At 51.2% G+C, this 18,178-nt stretch overlaps 1 protein-coding gene across 1 annotated transcript in view; it reads right to left on the reverse strand.

Moving 5' to 3' along the window:
• The window catches only part of Prdm16 (PR/SET domain 16), a 317,111-nt gene that overhangs the window by 157,564 nt on the left and 141,369 nt on the right, over positions 1–18,178 (reverse strand). Inside the window, 1 exon segment of the mRNA XM_037203251.1 lies at positions 3,561–3,611. Coding sequence (XP_037059146.1) covers positions 3,561–3,611 — 51 coding nt within the window.

The following is an 18,178-nucleotide window of genomic DNA, read 5'->3' on the forward strand; positions in this document are numbered from 1 at the left end:
CTTTCCAGGCCCTGAGTCCCAGTTATAATGGTACAAATCCCTGATTTCTTTATTTGGGGGCGGAGAGGGAACAGAGAAAGGGAGGAAAGGCGGAAATAAAAACACAAGAGAAAAAGGTCACTTCCTTTCATTTGTGTTTTCTCCCAGTTGCCCTGTATTAACACCTCCTTCCCTTGCAAGATGCAGAAAGAAAACAAGATAAAGTGGGACAAAGGGAAAGGCCGTGGGGCCCTGTGTTTCCCTTTTCATATCACTGAAGAGATTGAATCAAAATTCCTTCGCCCGATACCATCTCCCCGGGTGGACTACACTCTTGTTAACGGATAAATTCAAGCCCTCCAGAAAGTCAAAGAATAAATTTAAGCCTTTGCCAAATGTCTATCCTATTGGATTTTGATAAGGCGGCCATTGAGCCTTAATAATGTCTTCCATCCATTTTCTGCGAGCCCTTAACACGGCTCTTTATTCCTCCCCAAAGCCTCTTCTCCCGGCCTTTTTATTACGGGCTCCGACGTGCTCTCCAGGGAGCCGCGCAGCCGAGTGATGGATGGACAGCTCGCTAGATTATCTCCCGCAGATGTTTGCTCTCCAGGAGCCCCGGGCTTCCCTCTAAGTAAACAGACTAAATAGAGTCGCCAGCAGAGGGGCAGCCCGAGAGGTCCTGGGTTCCGCTGTGGGAAGAAGCTTGACTGGGTCTGACCACAGCCAAAGTGACTTCTGGGGAAGCTCAAGTGATGTGCCCCGAGGGCATGAAGGACAGGGGCAGAGATGGCATCGGGATTTAGGCGTTCGAGGCACAGAAGCTGGGGGCATATGGCCACAAGAGATGGAAATGTCAGGGACAACAGAGCCCAGAGGGATGCTGGGAGTAAGAGACAGAGGGCTAATGGGGTGAGCAAGAGACTTGGTCCAGTGAGGGACAAAGGGGAGCAGACTGGGGGGACCGACTGAGTCAGCGGTGGCTTCGCTCAGTGCAGGTCTGCACAGTCTTGGATGTGAATCGTGACACAGCTGTCCCATGTGTAGCCATGCTTGCCTGGCTCCTACTGTAAACTGTGAATACATTCAGAAGAACGCACTCTCTCTGTAGTAACCGTTCTCCAATACTTAATACTTACAATAGCAACCTCCCTCCATGTCTCCTTCCTGCATCAGTGTCAAGGGATGAAAGAACTAAATCAAGTCTGCTACATTTCACAGAAGCAGATGGAGGGCAGGAAATACATGAAGCTCAGAGATGATGGCAATTCAACAACCCAAGGCCATCCACATGCCCCTTTGCCCCATACTTCCCTATCATATTTTTAATACAAGTGTGCATGTCTTTGGGTAATCCAAACATACACAGATGTGTGTGGCATTGCCTCAGGAAAAAAAAAGACACCGGTATATACTAACCATAGCGTCAAGTGACACATCTGTTAGTGAGGCAGAAACTTCCACCTAGACAGAAGTTCAAAGTCACATGTGTCCCCTATTGCCCCTAGGCCCTGGCATGAGACCCCCTTTTGCTGCTGACTTATAATTCCTATCTTCAGTTCAGTCCCCTCCACCTTCCATTACTCAGGTCCAGACCTAAGAGTAGGTTTTAATTTTTGTTCAGTGATCCTGGAGAAGCAGGGATGTCTGAACCCAGCTAAAGCTGGAAAACTTCTGTTCAGCAGTGCCTGGGGTACATTGCAGCAGCTCCCCAGCCTCATGGGAAGCACTATAGAGCTTGGATAAACAGTCTCTAACTTCCTCCAATAGGGCAGAAGAAGGAAACAGGCTGGGATGGCCGTTGAGAAGCCTGCTGGGACACAGACAGCCACCCATGTCCCCTTCAGGCTTCCAAGATGCCCCAGCCTATATGGAGGTTGGTCTATTGGGGCCCCTGGTTCTCTGAGCCCCTCAGCCTGGCTGCAGCTTCAGGGGCGTCACAGGGATCTGCAATCGAGACAGTTCTGACCCCCAAGCATCTTCAAGTGAGTCTCTGGTTGTGGTGTACTTTACAATCGTCCCACAAGCAGCTCTCAGGATGACCTGGGGCCAGGTTAGACACGACCTCACAGAATCATAATTCACAAGAAAAAAAAAGTACAAATCACAAACAGCATCCCCACCTCCCACCCCAGAGCAAGAGGAGAGCAGCCAGGCCCATTCCTGTCGTCTGTTATTTTATTTCCATTTAAAAGCACCCAGTACTTCCCTTTTCATGGCCCTTTACATTTGAACTTGATCTTTTGATCTCCTGCCTTAACCATTACACCCCAGCTGGGCAGCACACCCAAAGACACACGGACAACAAGGTGGTCTCTGTGAGTACCACTCTGCCCAGCTCTGTTTGTGACACAGAGTGGACTGTGCTTCTCTTTTCCACAGTATTTGAGATACAGAATTCTGCTCCAGCCCCCACCCTTTCTTTTCAAAAAACATAAATTTATCCAGAGAATAAAAGGAGGGAGAGAATCTGATCCATGGTACCTTTAAAAGGTAGAAGGCCACTGTCACAGCTTCATCTCCAAAATGCTGCCTGAGGTTTGCCTGGGAGAAGGACAGGTGCCATCCCTTGCAGAGAGCTCTGCCCATGTGTCTAGCTTAGTGTCCATCAGGCCAGGCTCATCTGCTCACTGGGGTGGCAGGACCCCTCGAGTGCATATTCTGGGTGAGTAACCCTGGGTAGACTGTGTGGTGCTGATGCAGCCTTCCCAGCAGCCTGCGCTGAGACTCCACCACCACTTCCAAGCAGCTGTGTGTGTGAATGGATCTCCATGCCCACCTTTGTTCCTGGGCAAAGATGCCCAGTGAGATGTTACTTTAATTTTATGGGGACACGGGGTAAGACGCTTGTGTGAACATGTGCATTTTCCTGTGTATGCATGCATTGTGAGCAATACCCGGTGACTGAGCTCAGGGAAGCTTTGGAGCTCACTGGAGACCATCTTCTTACCACTACGTAGACCGCAGTGTGAACACTCAGGTGTGTTCGCACCTCTGTGTGTGTCTCCTTGGGCCATGTGTATTTTCCCCTCTGCATAGCTCCCTCGCTGTCTCTGGTCTTTTGGGGCCGTGTCTGTCGACCAGCTATGATCCATCATCAGCCAGAAAGGGGGTAGACAATGCGCAGTTGAAGCTTTTTCTTTTGCTTAATGCTTTGCTTACTTAAAGCGACGCTTGAGCCCTCTTTGGGAGTTAAGAGTGCAGCAAAAGGATCTGTTGAATCTGCAGCCCGTTGCGGGCCCCCCAATATTCTTTTCATGTGAGCATTCAGTGAAGACAGTTAAATAAACACAACCTGTCTTTATTTAGTTTCCATGTGTCTGCACGGCCTGCAGTATTCCCACGGGCCCAGGGTTGTCCTCTGTTCTCAAGAGCTGGGGTGGCTTAGTGAGGTGACCCCCTCCCACCACTGACACAGTGAAAATGAGTGTCTCCCCTAATGGCATTCATAACTGTGTGCAGATAATGCACTGCTCACAGACTGCTTCTCTGCTCTGTAGCCCAGGGACAACCACATAGCTGTCCCACCAGGGTCTATGTGAAAGGGTGCTGGGACGAAGGCAGGAATGCCGTTTGCCTACCTTTTTGATGCAGCTCTCCTGGGATGACACCTCTGTATCCGTCAGCATCTGCTGCAAAGCAAATTGGAAAGGGCTGTTAGTGGCTGACAGGTATCACCTTCGAGCTGCAGAGGGCTGTGAACCATGGGCAGATCAACACCTTGCCAGTATGGAGGCAAGATCTCATGGCTTCCCTGAGAAATGAAGGGAAACTCTTTGTTGGGGACACTTTTAGTTTTGCAGACCTGTGTGTGTGTGTGTGTGTGTGTGTGTGTGTGTGTGTGTGTGTGATAAAATATCCTGACCAAAAGCAACACTCAGGAGGAAAGGTTTAACCTGGTCTACAATTGTAGGTTACAATCTATTATTTTGGAAAAGTCAAGGCCAGAGCTCATATAGCTAGTCATATCATGTCCACAGTCAAGAGCAAAGTGAATATGCATGTCCTTGATCATTTGCTAACAGAAGTCCCCCATTTGCTGGGGACTAACGACACCCCTGAGAGGAGTTTCCTCCCTGCAAATGTCGTAGTTGGTTCTTTACAATCCCACCTCGGAGATGGCACTGCTCTGCTGAGAACCCATGGCCCATTAGTGATAGGGTGAGGGCGGACACATCTTAAGATAGGCCGCTTTGGTTGCCACCGGCAAGGAGTCCAGACCCCGAAAGCTACGCAGGCTTGGAGCTCTGTCAGAAAACTCAGCAGAGCATATGTAAAACGGCTCTGCTCCAGGCCCAGGCATGGCCCTGTCCTCCTGGGGACTCCAGTTTGGCTTGGGAGGCAGAGCTCAAGGAAGCCATGAGTTCCAGCTCTGTTCTAGGAGACAGCAGATGTGGGGGGAGCAAGCATGGGGTTCCTTATGTTAAGTCTGAGATGGGAGCATGTCACCTGCTCTTATTAATGTGAAGTGCCTCCGCAAGGAAGATGGCTCTTTGTGGCCTACGGGGGCACTTCTTCAGCTTTGGTGCTGGATATCATGAGGGTGCCTGGTGGACCACAGTAGACCCTCACCCCTCTATCTCCCAGATACATCTGGCAACAGAAGAGGGAGAGCAACACCCTTGGCTCCTCCTGTCCTAAAGCCTCCCGTATAACTTCCCTTGGCTCCGATCTGCACAGCTGTGGCATTTTACCCCACGTCTCCTCTCAGAAAACCACCAACCCTGCCTAGAAGGTTGGCACTTTGGTGCCCAGACACAGAGTGCTAAAACTAAGCAAAATGACCAATGAGTACTAGAAACTGGACTTTCCCCTTCTGGACTGGAAGTCCAGCTCACAGACTCATGTTCGTCAATTATAATGTCATTTCCAAAAGAACAGGAACCAAGATGGAAAATCACACTTGAAAAATAAAATGAGGAGTGATGTCAAGCCCAAAGGCTTTCTCTCCCTCACCTCCACACTACCCTGAGGTGCCCATGTGTGCCCGCGCAGACCGGCAAGGGAATGTGGTACACCAAACAGGCTCTGCCTGGCTCAGCTGTAATAACAAGAGGCCATATTCTAAATGTTGGGAATTCTAACCAATTGGGAATTTTATGTTTCTTTTAATAAATTCTGAAAGTGTGGTTTGGAAAGTGGCTCGAAGTGAAAAGTGAGTGAGGCAAGGTTAGGTGAATGCCATGCAGGATTCATGCCAGCCTCAAGGAGACACCACCAGTGACCCAGTGACATGCTATGCTTGGCCTGGCTAGATTCTGCCGCATGAGCAGCTGCAGAAGCCAGCCAGAGCTGAGCTGTGGACAGCTGTGCTTCTGTCTGTCCCCCCCCCTTTGCAAAATATGGCTTTTCTTCTCACTCAAAGCAGGGCCAGGGAGGGTGGAGGGGATCCTGAGAGAGTGAGATTGACCACCTAACCCTAGAAATGCCTAGAAGTCTGCACTCATGCTGGAGGCAAAGATCACCCAAGGAGGTAGGTCTCTTCCTGACACATGGGCATTCTAACCAAATCTGTCCCCTTGATGCTGTTCCCAGTGGGGACAGAGATCTCTTGCTTAAATATGTGCAGCATAGTGGTTCTGTGCTGCTGGCCACCCATGGTAGGATAAGGAACCGGTCCTATGGGCCATTAGCTCTCTTGTCTTTTAATGGTCTGGCTTCAGCCAGGAGACAATTGGTATTTTCATTTTTTCCCCAGGAAAATAATGCTTGCACTACTAGTCTAGAGAAGACTAGACCCAGTCAGGGAGTGAGGAGCCATCAGGAAGATGCTCCTTATAGAGACCAACTGTATCCTATATGCTTAACAGAGCAGACACTGCTCTGAATCTAGTGCATGTCTCCAAACTCCATCACTTTAGTGAATGGGGATCCCCATGCTGAAACCCAGCAGTGAGGAATTCTGAGCTGCTTGACCTAGATGGATGCTCTACCTGGTCACCACATCCCTATTAGGATCCTTTCCTAGGGTCCCAGGCTTCAGGGACACATGGACACACATGGATGGAGACCACACACACACACACACACACACACACACACACACACACACATGGTTGCAAAGTCCCTGAGTATGTGTTGTGTGTGCTGAGCCTGTCAACAGACAGGTCACAGGAGACCATGTGATGTTTTAGGACCAGTCTAAGGAGCTTGTTTGGTGGCATTCCGCAGTCACCTTGTACTAACACACTAACGTCAACACAGTGCTAGACACTGGAGAGAGGGTAGGGCACAGGGCGGGGTGTGAGGGGTTTCCGGGTGCTCTCCTGCTACACAAGAGAGAGGCTGTCCTGGAAAGAGCGCCCACCCCAGCCCTGGGGAATCTCTGAGAGTTCCTGTCACAGCTGAGCCTCCTGATGTGAAAGCTACAACTAGTGTCACTAGTAAATGTGGGGCCGAGGCAGGAGCTGTGCCCTTGCATACCTGCCTGTCTGCTCTGTGTGTTCAGTCAAGCTTCAGATGCCTGCAAGGGCACCAGCAGCCAACAGAGGTCCCTGGGAAGGGCTTATCACCTGTTCATGCTCACATTCACCGTTCTGGAGTATGTGGCTGCCTCTGAGGGATTTTTTTTTTTTTTTTTTAAGAAATTCCTTCCTCCTGGCAGGAAAAAGGTTGGCGTCTTCCAGCCAACTCAAGCTAATACCCACAGCTCTTAAGCACAGATGATCGGCACTTTGGAGAGGGGATAACAATACCCCCAACAGAGTTGTTTAGGGAACTGCCCCCCAACACTGCATCTCTAGAGCTGCAGAGTCCCCAATTATAGCCCTTGGGATATCAACAGAAGCCACCCTGGATCTGTGGGACCTCAGATTCATGGCTTCCAGAGTGGACAGTTCTCTAATGTCCTCCGTACCCTTTTCGGATACCTCCTATTACAGCAAGCTTGTGTGCCCTCTTCCCATCCTCCCAAAGCCCCAGGTCACAGAAAAGTAGCAATACTGATGACTGCATTTACAAGGCATTGGTCACCTGGGCCACCTTGCTTGCATTTGGGAGAACCACATAGGAAAGGGTCCCCCCCACCCCACCCCTGCTGCCCCCGTCACTTGGTTGCAGGGGACTAGAAGCCTCTCTGTGATAGAAATGGCTCAAGTCAGTCAGAAGGCCAAAGCTGGAGTTTCTTCTCTGAAGACCGCATTCTGAAAGCGTGTCTCACTCTTCAGGACATGAATCGCCACCAGTGGAATGGAACCAGACCCCACTGAAAGAACATGAAGTCTCAGCTTACAGAAAAGACAGCTGGGACGGCCGGTTCTGGGTGCCAGAAACCATGGTGGCCTTTCTATCAGGGGGTTGCAGATGCTGCAGAGGCCACCAGTGTCTCCAAAATATGGTGTCCCAGGCAGGGCTCCAGTCACCCACACCAGCTTATGCCCCACACCTTAGTCAGAAACCAGCAGAAATGTTCTGGGGAGCTGAGCCTGCTTCCCACTCATAGGAGTAACTGGTATGCACAGCACTAGCAAGACAGACACCTGTGCGTGGCCACACAGACTTCTCCCAACCCGCCTGTCATTCTTCAACTCAGTGGGAGGGAAGTTGTGTCCCATAGACCTGTGGATGAGTTTGGTCCCAGGGAGGACCCTCATCAGAAGCTGCGAAGTACTCAGGTGGGGTAAGTGCCCAGTTAACCCATCTGCTATGTCAATATGGCTCTTTCATTCCCAGAAGAGTCGGCATAGCCGTGGCGCTGTGACTACCTACCCTGGAGTTTGCTATCAGATGGAGACACACAGCGAGATATCAACCACCTCATCCACAACTCTTCAAGAGTCACCAAGTGAGAGGGAACAACCAGAGCCTTGTGCTTTCTAGGTCACGGGGCCTGGCCAGCCTTGGGGGACAGGAGCTGGGGCTCTGTTCCTTGGCCCTCTTCACACACACTGAGCAAATGCTCACTGGGCTGTGGGGGATGCAAACTTGCGCTGAGAGAAACCGTGAGCTGCCGAGGACCAGGAAAGTGCCTCGTGACAGGCTTCCTTAGTCACTAGTGCTGGATGAGGGAGCACCACACCCTCAGAGGAAGCTGGCACCTCATGAGTTTCCAGAGCCCTCCTGCAAGGGGAGGTTTGAGCTGGGTTCCGATTTAATAGCAGCCTTGCCAGGTAGAAACATCTTTAATGAGGCCCTCCTCACCCGCTGCTGACCTTGGGTGGAGAAACCGCCGGACACACTCCGGAGCCTCTCAGCCTTGGCTTCCTTGCTGGCTGGGCTGCCGTTTACTGAAAACCCTCTTTATGTTGTTAGCTCAGCCCCAGCACACGCACTGCTGACTGCTGGCAGTGGCTGCCCCAGGCTCTCAACTTCTCCCCCGCACCCCAGCAGAAGTATTAGGTGTGTTTTGATTGAACATTTTAGCCAAAAAAGCGAGGTTTGACCTCCGGCATTTAGCTTCTCTCTCGAGTATCGGTGCCAGGATTTAGCTAAGTGGGGTTGCTCAAAACATCTTTTTTGACTCTTAAAATAAATACCCTCTGTTCTCCAAGAGGTCGGTGAAGAGTAGACACACACACACAGACATCTCATAGGCTCACAGCTCCAAAACTCTGGCATGTCCCCCAAGGGGGCCGACTTTGTGTTTGGTGTCACAAATGGATCCCAGAAGGCGTCTCTCCCTTCAAAGAATCTGGGAGCAGACCTATGGGAGGGAGCCATCATGAGCCCCAACATAAGGCCACTCGAAAGCCAGCCCAGCCAGACTGGGGAGCACGGTCCTGGCTTGCTTTGGGCTGTCCCCTAATCATTGCACACAGCCCGTGTCTCTCTAGCCTATATTTCTTTCTTACTATTTTTGAAGTAGTTTCTCTGGATCTGAGGATTTGTGTGTGAGCCTAGAACCTTCAGGAAGTTGATTCTCAGATCTTTTCTTGGTGGGGAGAAGGGCAGAGTGTCTGTGATGTTATCAAGGGAGTGATGGTAGGGATTTCCAGACATCCCATCCTGGGCTTGAACCTTGCTTGCTGACTAGAGGAGGCTGTGGGCTCAGGGACGCAGGGTTGTTTGGGGGATAAACTGAGCAGATGACATGTGATGGTGGCTACTGACCTCTCTGTCATCAGTGGTGCTGACCTCTATGAGGCCTACCCTCATAGCAGGGTTTTATACTCCATAAGCTCAGAAGCTGAAGAATGGGATTACATGGGGCTACCCTGCTAGAACCCAGCTAGCCTTTGGAGAGGAATACCCTCAACTCTTTCTGGGACAATGGAACATGTGCATGCATGCATTTTGACGCTAATGCATACTGTTGGTAGAATCCCTCATTGGCTTAGAACTCACTAATTTAGCTAGACTGGCTGGTCAGTGAGCCCTAGGTATCCTCCTGTCTCCATCTCTCCAGCATGGGGATTAGAAATACGTACCACTATGCGTGGATGTTTTTGTTGTTAGGTGGGTTGTGGGAGACTGAACTCAAGTCCTTATATCTATACAGCAAGTACTTTACTAACTGAAAATGAAGTTCTTAAAGGATAATGTTCATCTCTCTATTTTCTTCCCATACCGACATCTAAAGTCATGACATCTTGCCTGATATACATGGTGCACAAGAGCCTCATCGAGGGTAACTATGATGGTATCAGCAGCTGGTCTTCTTCTGGCTTTTCTGGCATTTCTGGGATACAACTCTTTCATGGAAGAGCCCAGAGGCAGCTGATCTAGGCTTTATCACCAGAAAACAGAACAGGGGGAGTCGAAAACATGGAAGGAAAGGTAAGGAAATGGCGTACAGGCAGGGACATTGGAGTGTGGGCCTCTGTTTCTGTGTTGTATGGGCTTTGCAGGGACAGAGTGGGCAGGATAGGCACCTTTGAAGTCAACAGCCGTGTGTCCCTCCCTTCTGACAGGTCCCACACCTGATGCCTGTCCGGATCTCCCTAGGAGAGGGACACTCCCCATAGTCGGAGCGTTGGCCAGAGCTGAGTTGGGACACATCCCATTGGCAGTTCTAGTGGGAACCCTGAGATGTTCTGAATCCCCAGGCCAGTCCTGGCTTCCAGAGCAAAGGATCCGGCCATGTTGACACAAACTCCTGTGCTCTCAGCTGGGAGAGTGGGGTCATATTTATTTATTTATTGCATTTGAAAAAAAATCAGCCTGGCTGTGTTTGAGCTGTAGAAATGATTTTTTTTAAGAGCAGTGGACACTGTTTTTAGCTTTTATGCCTAAACAGATACTTCTCAGTTCCTTCAAGCGAGAGCTGTCTAATGAATGGAGGCTCTCTCTTCCCTCCTAAGAAAAATATTTACACAGTCTAGTGCAGCAGCAGGACTACAGGCAGCGGAGGACCATGCTGGAGCCCATCCCTGAAATGCAGAGAGGTCTCCATGCCTGTCTGCCCATCTGCACTCAGCCAGCCCTCCTGTCCTCGGGGGCATTTCTTAACTCCCTGCTAGGGTTCCTTCTGAGAGAATAGTCCCATGGGAATGCTGACGTCACCCTACCTTCTAAAGCCAAAGACCCGGGCAGCTTGACCCTAGCTCTGTGTGAGCAGAGGCACCAATCTTCCCAGAAATCTCCTGTGATGCCCACTCCCCATGAAGGCTATGGTAGAACCCATACCTCACATCCTTCATGACTTGGATGGGGTATGCTCAGCCCTCTGCATGGCCTGATGGGGCCAGTGGGACTCAGTCATGTACCCAAACATTCTTCCTCAGGCACGGGCTTGCCCTGTGCTTCCAGGCCAGCGCAGTGGTGCAGACCCAGAAGCTGGGCACGGGTTGGCTACCCTCAGAAGATCCAAGAACACTCTGTTCACTGGCAGTTCTGGGTCTGTGACTGCACTGTGGGGACACCTTGTCCAGTAGAAGCTGCCCCTAGTGCTTGTGGCTGCCTGTTGGGGAGTGATCATATCTCCAGGTTGTGGGGTCTCTGTCTGTCTTGGGTCAGTGTCCCTTCTTACTCTTATCTATGGGCTGCCATGGAGTACACCTCTGTCTACACTGCCTCACAGAAAGTGACTTTGAGCTGCTCCATAATGCACTGAGCAGCAGCAGCTCCTTCACTGCACTTAGACCAACAGTTAACATGAACATTAGCAAGAAAGGCCAGTGAGCCTGGGCTTTTCCTGACACAGAGATCCTGGGGTAAGGAGAGGAAGGCAGGGGCAGGATTGGCATAGGGATCCTGAGATAGGGAGTAGGGGTGAGCAGGAATAGGATGTAGCAGAGAACCAGCAAAGGTGGAAGAGGGGCCAAAGAGCCCCCTCCCACAAAGACTCCCCTTCTGCCTTGCTGGAGCTGGAATTTACTTAAGAACCTGGGCAGCTGGAGCCCCAGACCTCTGCGGGACCTGACACCCTGCTCCTGAGGCTGTGGCAACAAGCAGGTATAGTGCTCTTTCTTTGACTGTCTCCTCCTTGAAGCTCTACTATGCCTTGGCAGAATGGGGGTTGGGCCTGGGCTGACCACCTACCTGGAGGGGGGGTATTTGCAAGGAATTTCACTTCCCATGCCTACAGTTGTCCTTCCGAAGAGAGGGACATGGATTGGCCCAATGCAGGGCTTCCTAAGCCTCACTCAGTACCCTTACACATAGCTACTCCAATCAGGAGTTTGGCTCTCCCCTGAGGGAAGGCGATCCTCCAAGGTATGACCCCTCTCCATACATGCAAGACAGCATTCCTGCTCAGCTTCATTCCACAGGTGCTGGCCAGCTTGGGGGTCCCTCAGCACAACAGGCTCTGGAGATTTTCCTACTGTGTGCCCCCAGAGCACCAATAAGACCTGGGAGGCCCCACTGTCTACGAAGGCACGCCTGGCCACCAAAGTCCTGGATAGTGGTTGTAGCCCAGGAAAGGGGCACTGGTGGACAAGTCCACGTGAGCGCAGCTTGGAGGAAGAAGCTGGCAGCCCTGGTAGGCTCTGGTGCCCTTTCCCTCCCAGGAAATGAGCTGAGGACCAGGGCCAGGAGCAGGGTCAATGTAGGGTGTGGGCTCCTGTGAGTCAAGGAGGAAGACATTCAGATCCTGTGAGGCTCTTGGCAGATGGCTTCTTCCTCCTGCTTCCAAAAGATTGATGTTTGCAGAGGAAGTGAATGTAGATCATATGAGTGGGTGACAGGCGGGACTCTCGGTCAATGGTCCACAACGAGCAATCATTTTCAGTGTGAGAAGGGCTTGTGTGTTCATCTAAGAGGCTCTGACATTTGGCCAGCAGTGAAGAGGGAGTCAGAGCTAAGTCTGACTCCAGAGCGTTCATCCTTCTGAGGAGTCAGGCTCTGGAGAACACAGACCAGAAACAGTAGGAGCTGAGTAACTAGGGTGGGTGGGGGCCTCACCTCAGCTGCCACAGTACTAATCCAGAGATGCCCTGCCTACCTGTGATGGGTACTTGGTATGGGTGAAAGCCACCAGTCCCAAATGATCAGAAAGTTACCTTGGCCCTTGACCCTGACCCTTCAACCCTAACTCCCTTGTCCTGCGTCTCTCTACCAGTGCTTACCAGCCCCAGTGAAGGCCAGCAGAGGTTAGACTGCTCTAGCTAGAGCAGTGCCCAGAAGGGAAGAGGCAACAGGCAGAGAAGGAACCCAGAAGCAGGGACCTATCAGGCATTAGGCTCCAGAGACACTAAATAGCCATGGGCTAGGTCTGCAGTGCCAGCCACTCCTGGACACTGATGGGGACCATGAGAACCTATGCTGCCACAAATTGTAGAGACAGATCTAGCCCTATAGGCACTTGGTGGGAGAATACATGGGGCAGAAGCATCAGTGTGCCAGAGATGAGCAGTGGGTATGTGGGAACATCTTCCAGCAGCCACCTGACTGACTGACTAACAGCCTCAAGGATGTTCTGTACACACAGCATGATGTGTGGAGACAAGTGTGTAGCTGTCCCCACATGTTCCACCTTACACCACCATGACCTCCAAATGCTCATTATGGCTGTTATTCCATGATAGGAACATTTAACCCAAGATCTGCCCTCTCAGCAAAGGGCTAACCATTCAGACAGAAGGACACAGGTGAATCTGGCAGACGTTACCCTAGGCCCAGGATTAACTCAATGATATAGCATTTATCGGAGGAATCTGGAGTACTCAGACTTGGACAGGGAACAGAAGGTGGCTGTAAATGTTGTTGCAAGTTCCCAGAGACAAATTTATGGAAGTAAGGGAAGCTCCCTGCTGGCTGAAATCTTTTCTGCTCCAGAACAGCCTTCCTGCATCCCTCCCTCCCTCCCTTCCTCCCTCCATCCATCCCTGCATCCATCCACCCATCCTTCTCTTCCCTTTTTTTCTCTTTTCCTTTCCTCTCCACCAGTCTTCTCTTCCCATTCCCCCTCTCCTTTCACTCTTTGATGCTAGGGACGAAACCACATAAGCCAGCACTCTGTGCTGACCTGCACGCCTAGCCCCAAGAACAAAAGTCTGTGTCAACTGCAGATGGGAACAGCCACGCCTCCTTTCTTTGCTCAGTCCCCAGTGGCTCGCACCAGCCCTGCACACTATCCATCACAAACCCAGAGCTAGCTCTCTTGGCTCACACCCCAGGACCCTCTTTGCCATTCTCCCATCTCACTTCAGAGAGCTCTGGAAATCCTCACATAAGCACACGACATCACCTGGGGCCAGAGGGTGGTTACCACAGGTACCACCAGGAACCCATGATGACAGCCCCACAGAGACCCACAGTGGGTCTCTACAGACATTGTGCCTTATTGTCTCCCGAGGGCATTTTGCTTCCTAGGTGGGGAAAAACAAATCATCCGGCTAACTAATGGCTCCACACAAACATTTATCTTTTATTTTCAACCTTTCTAGTTATAGAAATAACCTTGATATTGATAGAATTATATTAATGCACTTCAACCTGACCCCACTTATCGATGGCTTGTTTGTTAAGGTGATCTTTAATAATCATAAGTGAATAGAAAGCTCATAGATCTCCTGGGATGGAGGCTCTGTCATGCAACAGCAGCGTCCAGAGGCCCTGGGGACTCGACCCCTGGTGTTTCAGCTCTTCTGGAGCTGTGGTATAACTTTCTCACTAGGGTTCGAGACAACCATTTATTATCTGGAGGTGAGAGTGCATCAGAGTGAAACAAATTTAGATCCCCTTTAAAAGGGCAAACAGTGGCAGAAAAAGAAAGAAAAGAAATGCAGCTCAGATGGCAAAATGTCTGAAGCACAAGCTCCAGTCCTGAGTTCAGATTCCCAGCAAAGGTGGGTGCAGAGGCTGCAGGGACGGCTCAGCAGTAAAGGACACTCACTGCTCTTGCTGGGGACCCGGGTTTGGTTCCTAGTGCCCACACCAGGCAGCTCACAATAGCCTGCAACTCCAATTCCCGGGATCCAAAGACTTCCGGCCTCCCCAGGCACCTGCATGCATGTGGTGCACATAAACTCATGCAGGCATACATGCATTCATATAACTATTTAAACATTGTCTTAAAAAGCAGGATTCACCTGTAACCCCAATGTTGAAAAGGCAGAGACAGGAGGGTCCCCCAGGACTTGTTGGTCATCCAATCTAGACAAATCAGCAACTTAAGGTTCAGTGAGAGACTCTGCTTTAAGAAGCAAGGTGGAGAACAATAGAGGCAGATACCCAATGTCAACCTCTGGCATCTAAATGTCGGTGCATACATATTGCATTTGCAACCACAGACTCTTGTGCACATACATGAAGATGTACACATACGCAAAAAGAGAAAGGGGGGCAATAATGCATGCTGGAGATGGAGGAAGACCACCACCACCACAGGTGTTCCTATTATAACCGTCCCCCAAAAAATACAGTCACAGTTTCTCCTCATCAGGTTCTCACCTGCATTTATCACACTAACTGTTTCTCACAACCAGTTTGCCCAGGCTCACTTCTGAGTTCCACAAACTGGCAGCCAAGGAGGCCAGCTGTACCACTGTTCCCATTCCCACCTATAACAAAGTAGCAAGGAGACTAACAGCTGTAATGGCTCCCCAGTCCCCAGGGCCACTTCTGGGTGCTACACTTGCTCTCAGGAAGTATCCCATCTAGGCCAGAGAATGCAGAGACTAGGAGAGAGGATGGGGTACATGCCCAGCATCAGACAGCCGACTCCACCAGATGTGCACAGAGCTACCATCTCATTCGGCCTCCATGGAACAGGTTCTGTTCGAAGAAACAAGCAGGAGGGGTGTAAGGAGGCTTGTCTTCTCTCTCACAAATGATGTTTTCAATCTTCTCGGGGAGGACAACAGGGCAGCAGAGCCCCAAGTGTCTGGGTTTGGTCACAGCTGCAGTGCTAACTTGAGACCACTGTGTGAGGGGGTAGAGGGAGGCCGAGAGCCGCCGCCGACAGACAAGACCGCACTTTCTTAATGGGACCCAATTACAGGAACAGCTGTGTGTGTGTGGGGGGGGGATTCTGTGCAGGGCTGAGAAGTTCCAGCCTCAGGGATCTTGCAGAATCCACAAGACTGTGGCTATAGCCAGGAGCCCTGGGGCTCAGATCTGCTCTTTGGGGTGGGAGAGGTGGGCTTGTCTCACCCCACTCTGCCTCCAGTTCCCAAATGAACTCCTGTGCTCCACTTTTTGCCCTAGTTGGGATCAGGCATGGTAAAAATGCTGTGGGATTCTGCAGAACTGTCCAGCCCTGCTGGACTTCAGCAAGTACACCATGAGGCTGCCTGCCCTCAGAGGTTCTGGTGTTTTCTCTGCCTTTTTCCCTGTGTGGAGCCTTCACAGAGCTGAGAGAGGCTAACAGGGCTGGGACAAGCTACCTGGCTCAAAGTCACTTTGCCCATCCTAAGACCAGTAGTACCCCTCTGTACATGCATGCCCTTGGATGGCCCTGTGACCTCTCTTCTGCCACTGTGGTATGGGATAACAGGCTAGAAGATGTGTTGAAGCTGCCAAAGGTGATAAAGAGATGCCATTGTAATAGTATTACCAAAGATGGACCTGCTTCTGCTTCTGTGGCTGCTAAAACTAAGAACACCAAGCTCCGAGGAGGTCATCCTATCCCAGGGACATGGAGCCACCTCGGCTGTCCCAGCACTGGGCAGGGCCAGCTGCTCTCTATGGCTCATAGGTCTCATCCAGCCTGTGGTCTGTTTGGGTGCAGCCTCTCAGATAAGTGTGGCTTCTGCAGTTCTAAAGGGCCACAAGACAAAGAATATGTGCAGGAAGCTGCATATGGTTAACCCTGGCCTATACCATTGCTCAGAGGATGGCAGAGGTTAAAGGACTCCTATCATCGAGACTTGAGCCAAAAAGTAGGCGCGGCTTCTTAGTGGCCATGCAGGATGAGGTGGCTCCTAAAGACAAAAATCCCATGCAGGAAAAACAGCATGGGCTAGAGCTCCCGATGCCTTGTGGGCTTGCTTGCCTCTGGGAAGGTGGGAAAGAGTGGATTAGGAGCCTTGTCTTAGCTGCTGTGAGACACCTGATCTGGCTGGCAGCTGCTGGGACCCAACAGGACCTGGAAGACCACAGTTCCCAGCTGCAGCCTCCCCTCAGTAAAGACGGGAAATGGGAAGCAGTTTGCAATGCTGCTCCTCCCGGGCCCCCACCCCATCTCTCCTCCCTTGCTTCCCAACAGGGAGAAGCACAAACAATCATCACAAGGGAAATCCCAAAGTTTACCTGGAGTCACATGATTCTCTGAGATGGGAAGGGAGGGACCTTCTTCTGGCCAGGTCTTGTAGTCCAGAGGTCAAAACTGGTTGAGGCTCTGGCCCAGGTGACCATGGAACTAGAAGGTGGGGCTTCTTGTTCTCTACCCTGAAAACAAGTCTCAGGGAAGCCCTGGGAACACTCAGGAATCTGGAATGACTTTCAAAGGGACCTCCTGTCACCTCCTTGAGGAGAAATGTCTGCTTGTTACGTTGCTGCAGTGAGTTATGACAGGTATCCCTGTCCCTTCTCAACCCTCGTCTAGAGAGTCCAATGGATAAATGGAAGTGTCACCCATGAGTTTCATTCTGTTACAGCCTTGTGGGGTCCAGGGATCTAGGACTGCTACAGAGAGCCAGGATTCCTGCCTCGAGACTCGACATCAGAAGCACACATCAACCAGACACCTAGGGCATTCATGTCATGTCCTGGTGTGGGGAGTGGCTTCTACTCTTTGTCATCTTTCTCTGCTTCCTGATGCTTCACCGAGGTAGGATGCTGGTAAAGAGCCTGGGAGCACAGGCACGTTCTAGAAAGAGCCTGGGAGCACAGGCATGTTCCACCTGCTGCCCATGTGCCATAGGAAAACACCTATGCCTGCAGCTTTCCCTTCTCTTTCTAGTTCTGAAAAGACAAGACCCTTCCATTCTGCCTTCCCTGGCTTGTCTTCAGCTTCCAGAGTCAGAAGGCACACGTGGGAAGGAGCCAAATGAGCTGCTGAGTTCACAGACCTAGGGGCTAAACGGGAATCTGGTCTGCCCAGCCATCTCACCTAGTGGCATGCGGCGGTGGGGTTGCCAGTCTGTCTGCCCAGCCATCTCACCTAGTGGCATGCGGCGGTAGGGTTGCCAGTCTGTCTGCCCAGCCATCTCACCTAGTGGCATGCGGCGGTGGGGTTGCCAGTCTGTCTGCAGACAGACTGAGAATGACCCCTGTCAGCACAGGAGGAGGACCAGCTCAGGGCACCTGTGACATGCCAAACCTCTAGGCCCTCTGCACAGGCCACACTGTGAGTGACAAAGGTCTCAGGAACATACCAGTTTCTTCTCTGCATGGCTCAGAGCTCCGTCTCGTGTCACCTTTGTGTGCATGGAAGTGACTGTTCCTACAGCCAGATGGGCCAGTCTCCTCCTAAGGACACAGTGGAAATGATGTATCCAATCCAGAAAAGACATCTGAACCAAGGAGGCTCAGCCTCAGGGAAAGATGTGCTGGGCACAGACAGGGTTTGCAAACTGATCCTGGAGCCAGGAGAATTTGTTTGGCTATTTATTTGTTCTTCCCCAGGACTCTTCCCCACAGTCTGCCCAACTGAGAATCATGAGAGAGTCTGGAACATACGGCCAGAGTGATAACAGCCCAGCACACTCTGTGCCAAGAGAGATGGCGAGGGGTGCCCAGGAAATCGGAGGTGAGTGTGGAAGGACAGAGTCTAATGAGAAGACATCGCTGGCCAGGGACATCTGAGCAAGGACACTTGAAGCCATCAAGGTCCAGACATTTTCAAAGCCTTGGGTTGCCTCCACCTGGTTTGGCTCCACAGTTGGGCCAGCTGCATCTTCTAAGCTCTGGGGATAGAGGAAGGAGCCAATCAAGG

This window comes from Peromyscus leucopus, chromosome 2 (genome assembly GCF_004664715.2).
Source record: "Peromyscus leucopus breed LL Stock chromosome 2, UCI_PerLeu_2.1, whole genome shotgun sequence".
Taxonomy (NCBI): Eukaryota; Metazoa; Chordata; class Mammalia; order Rodentia; family Cricetidae; genus Peromyscus; species Peromyscus leucopus.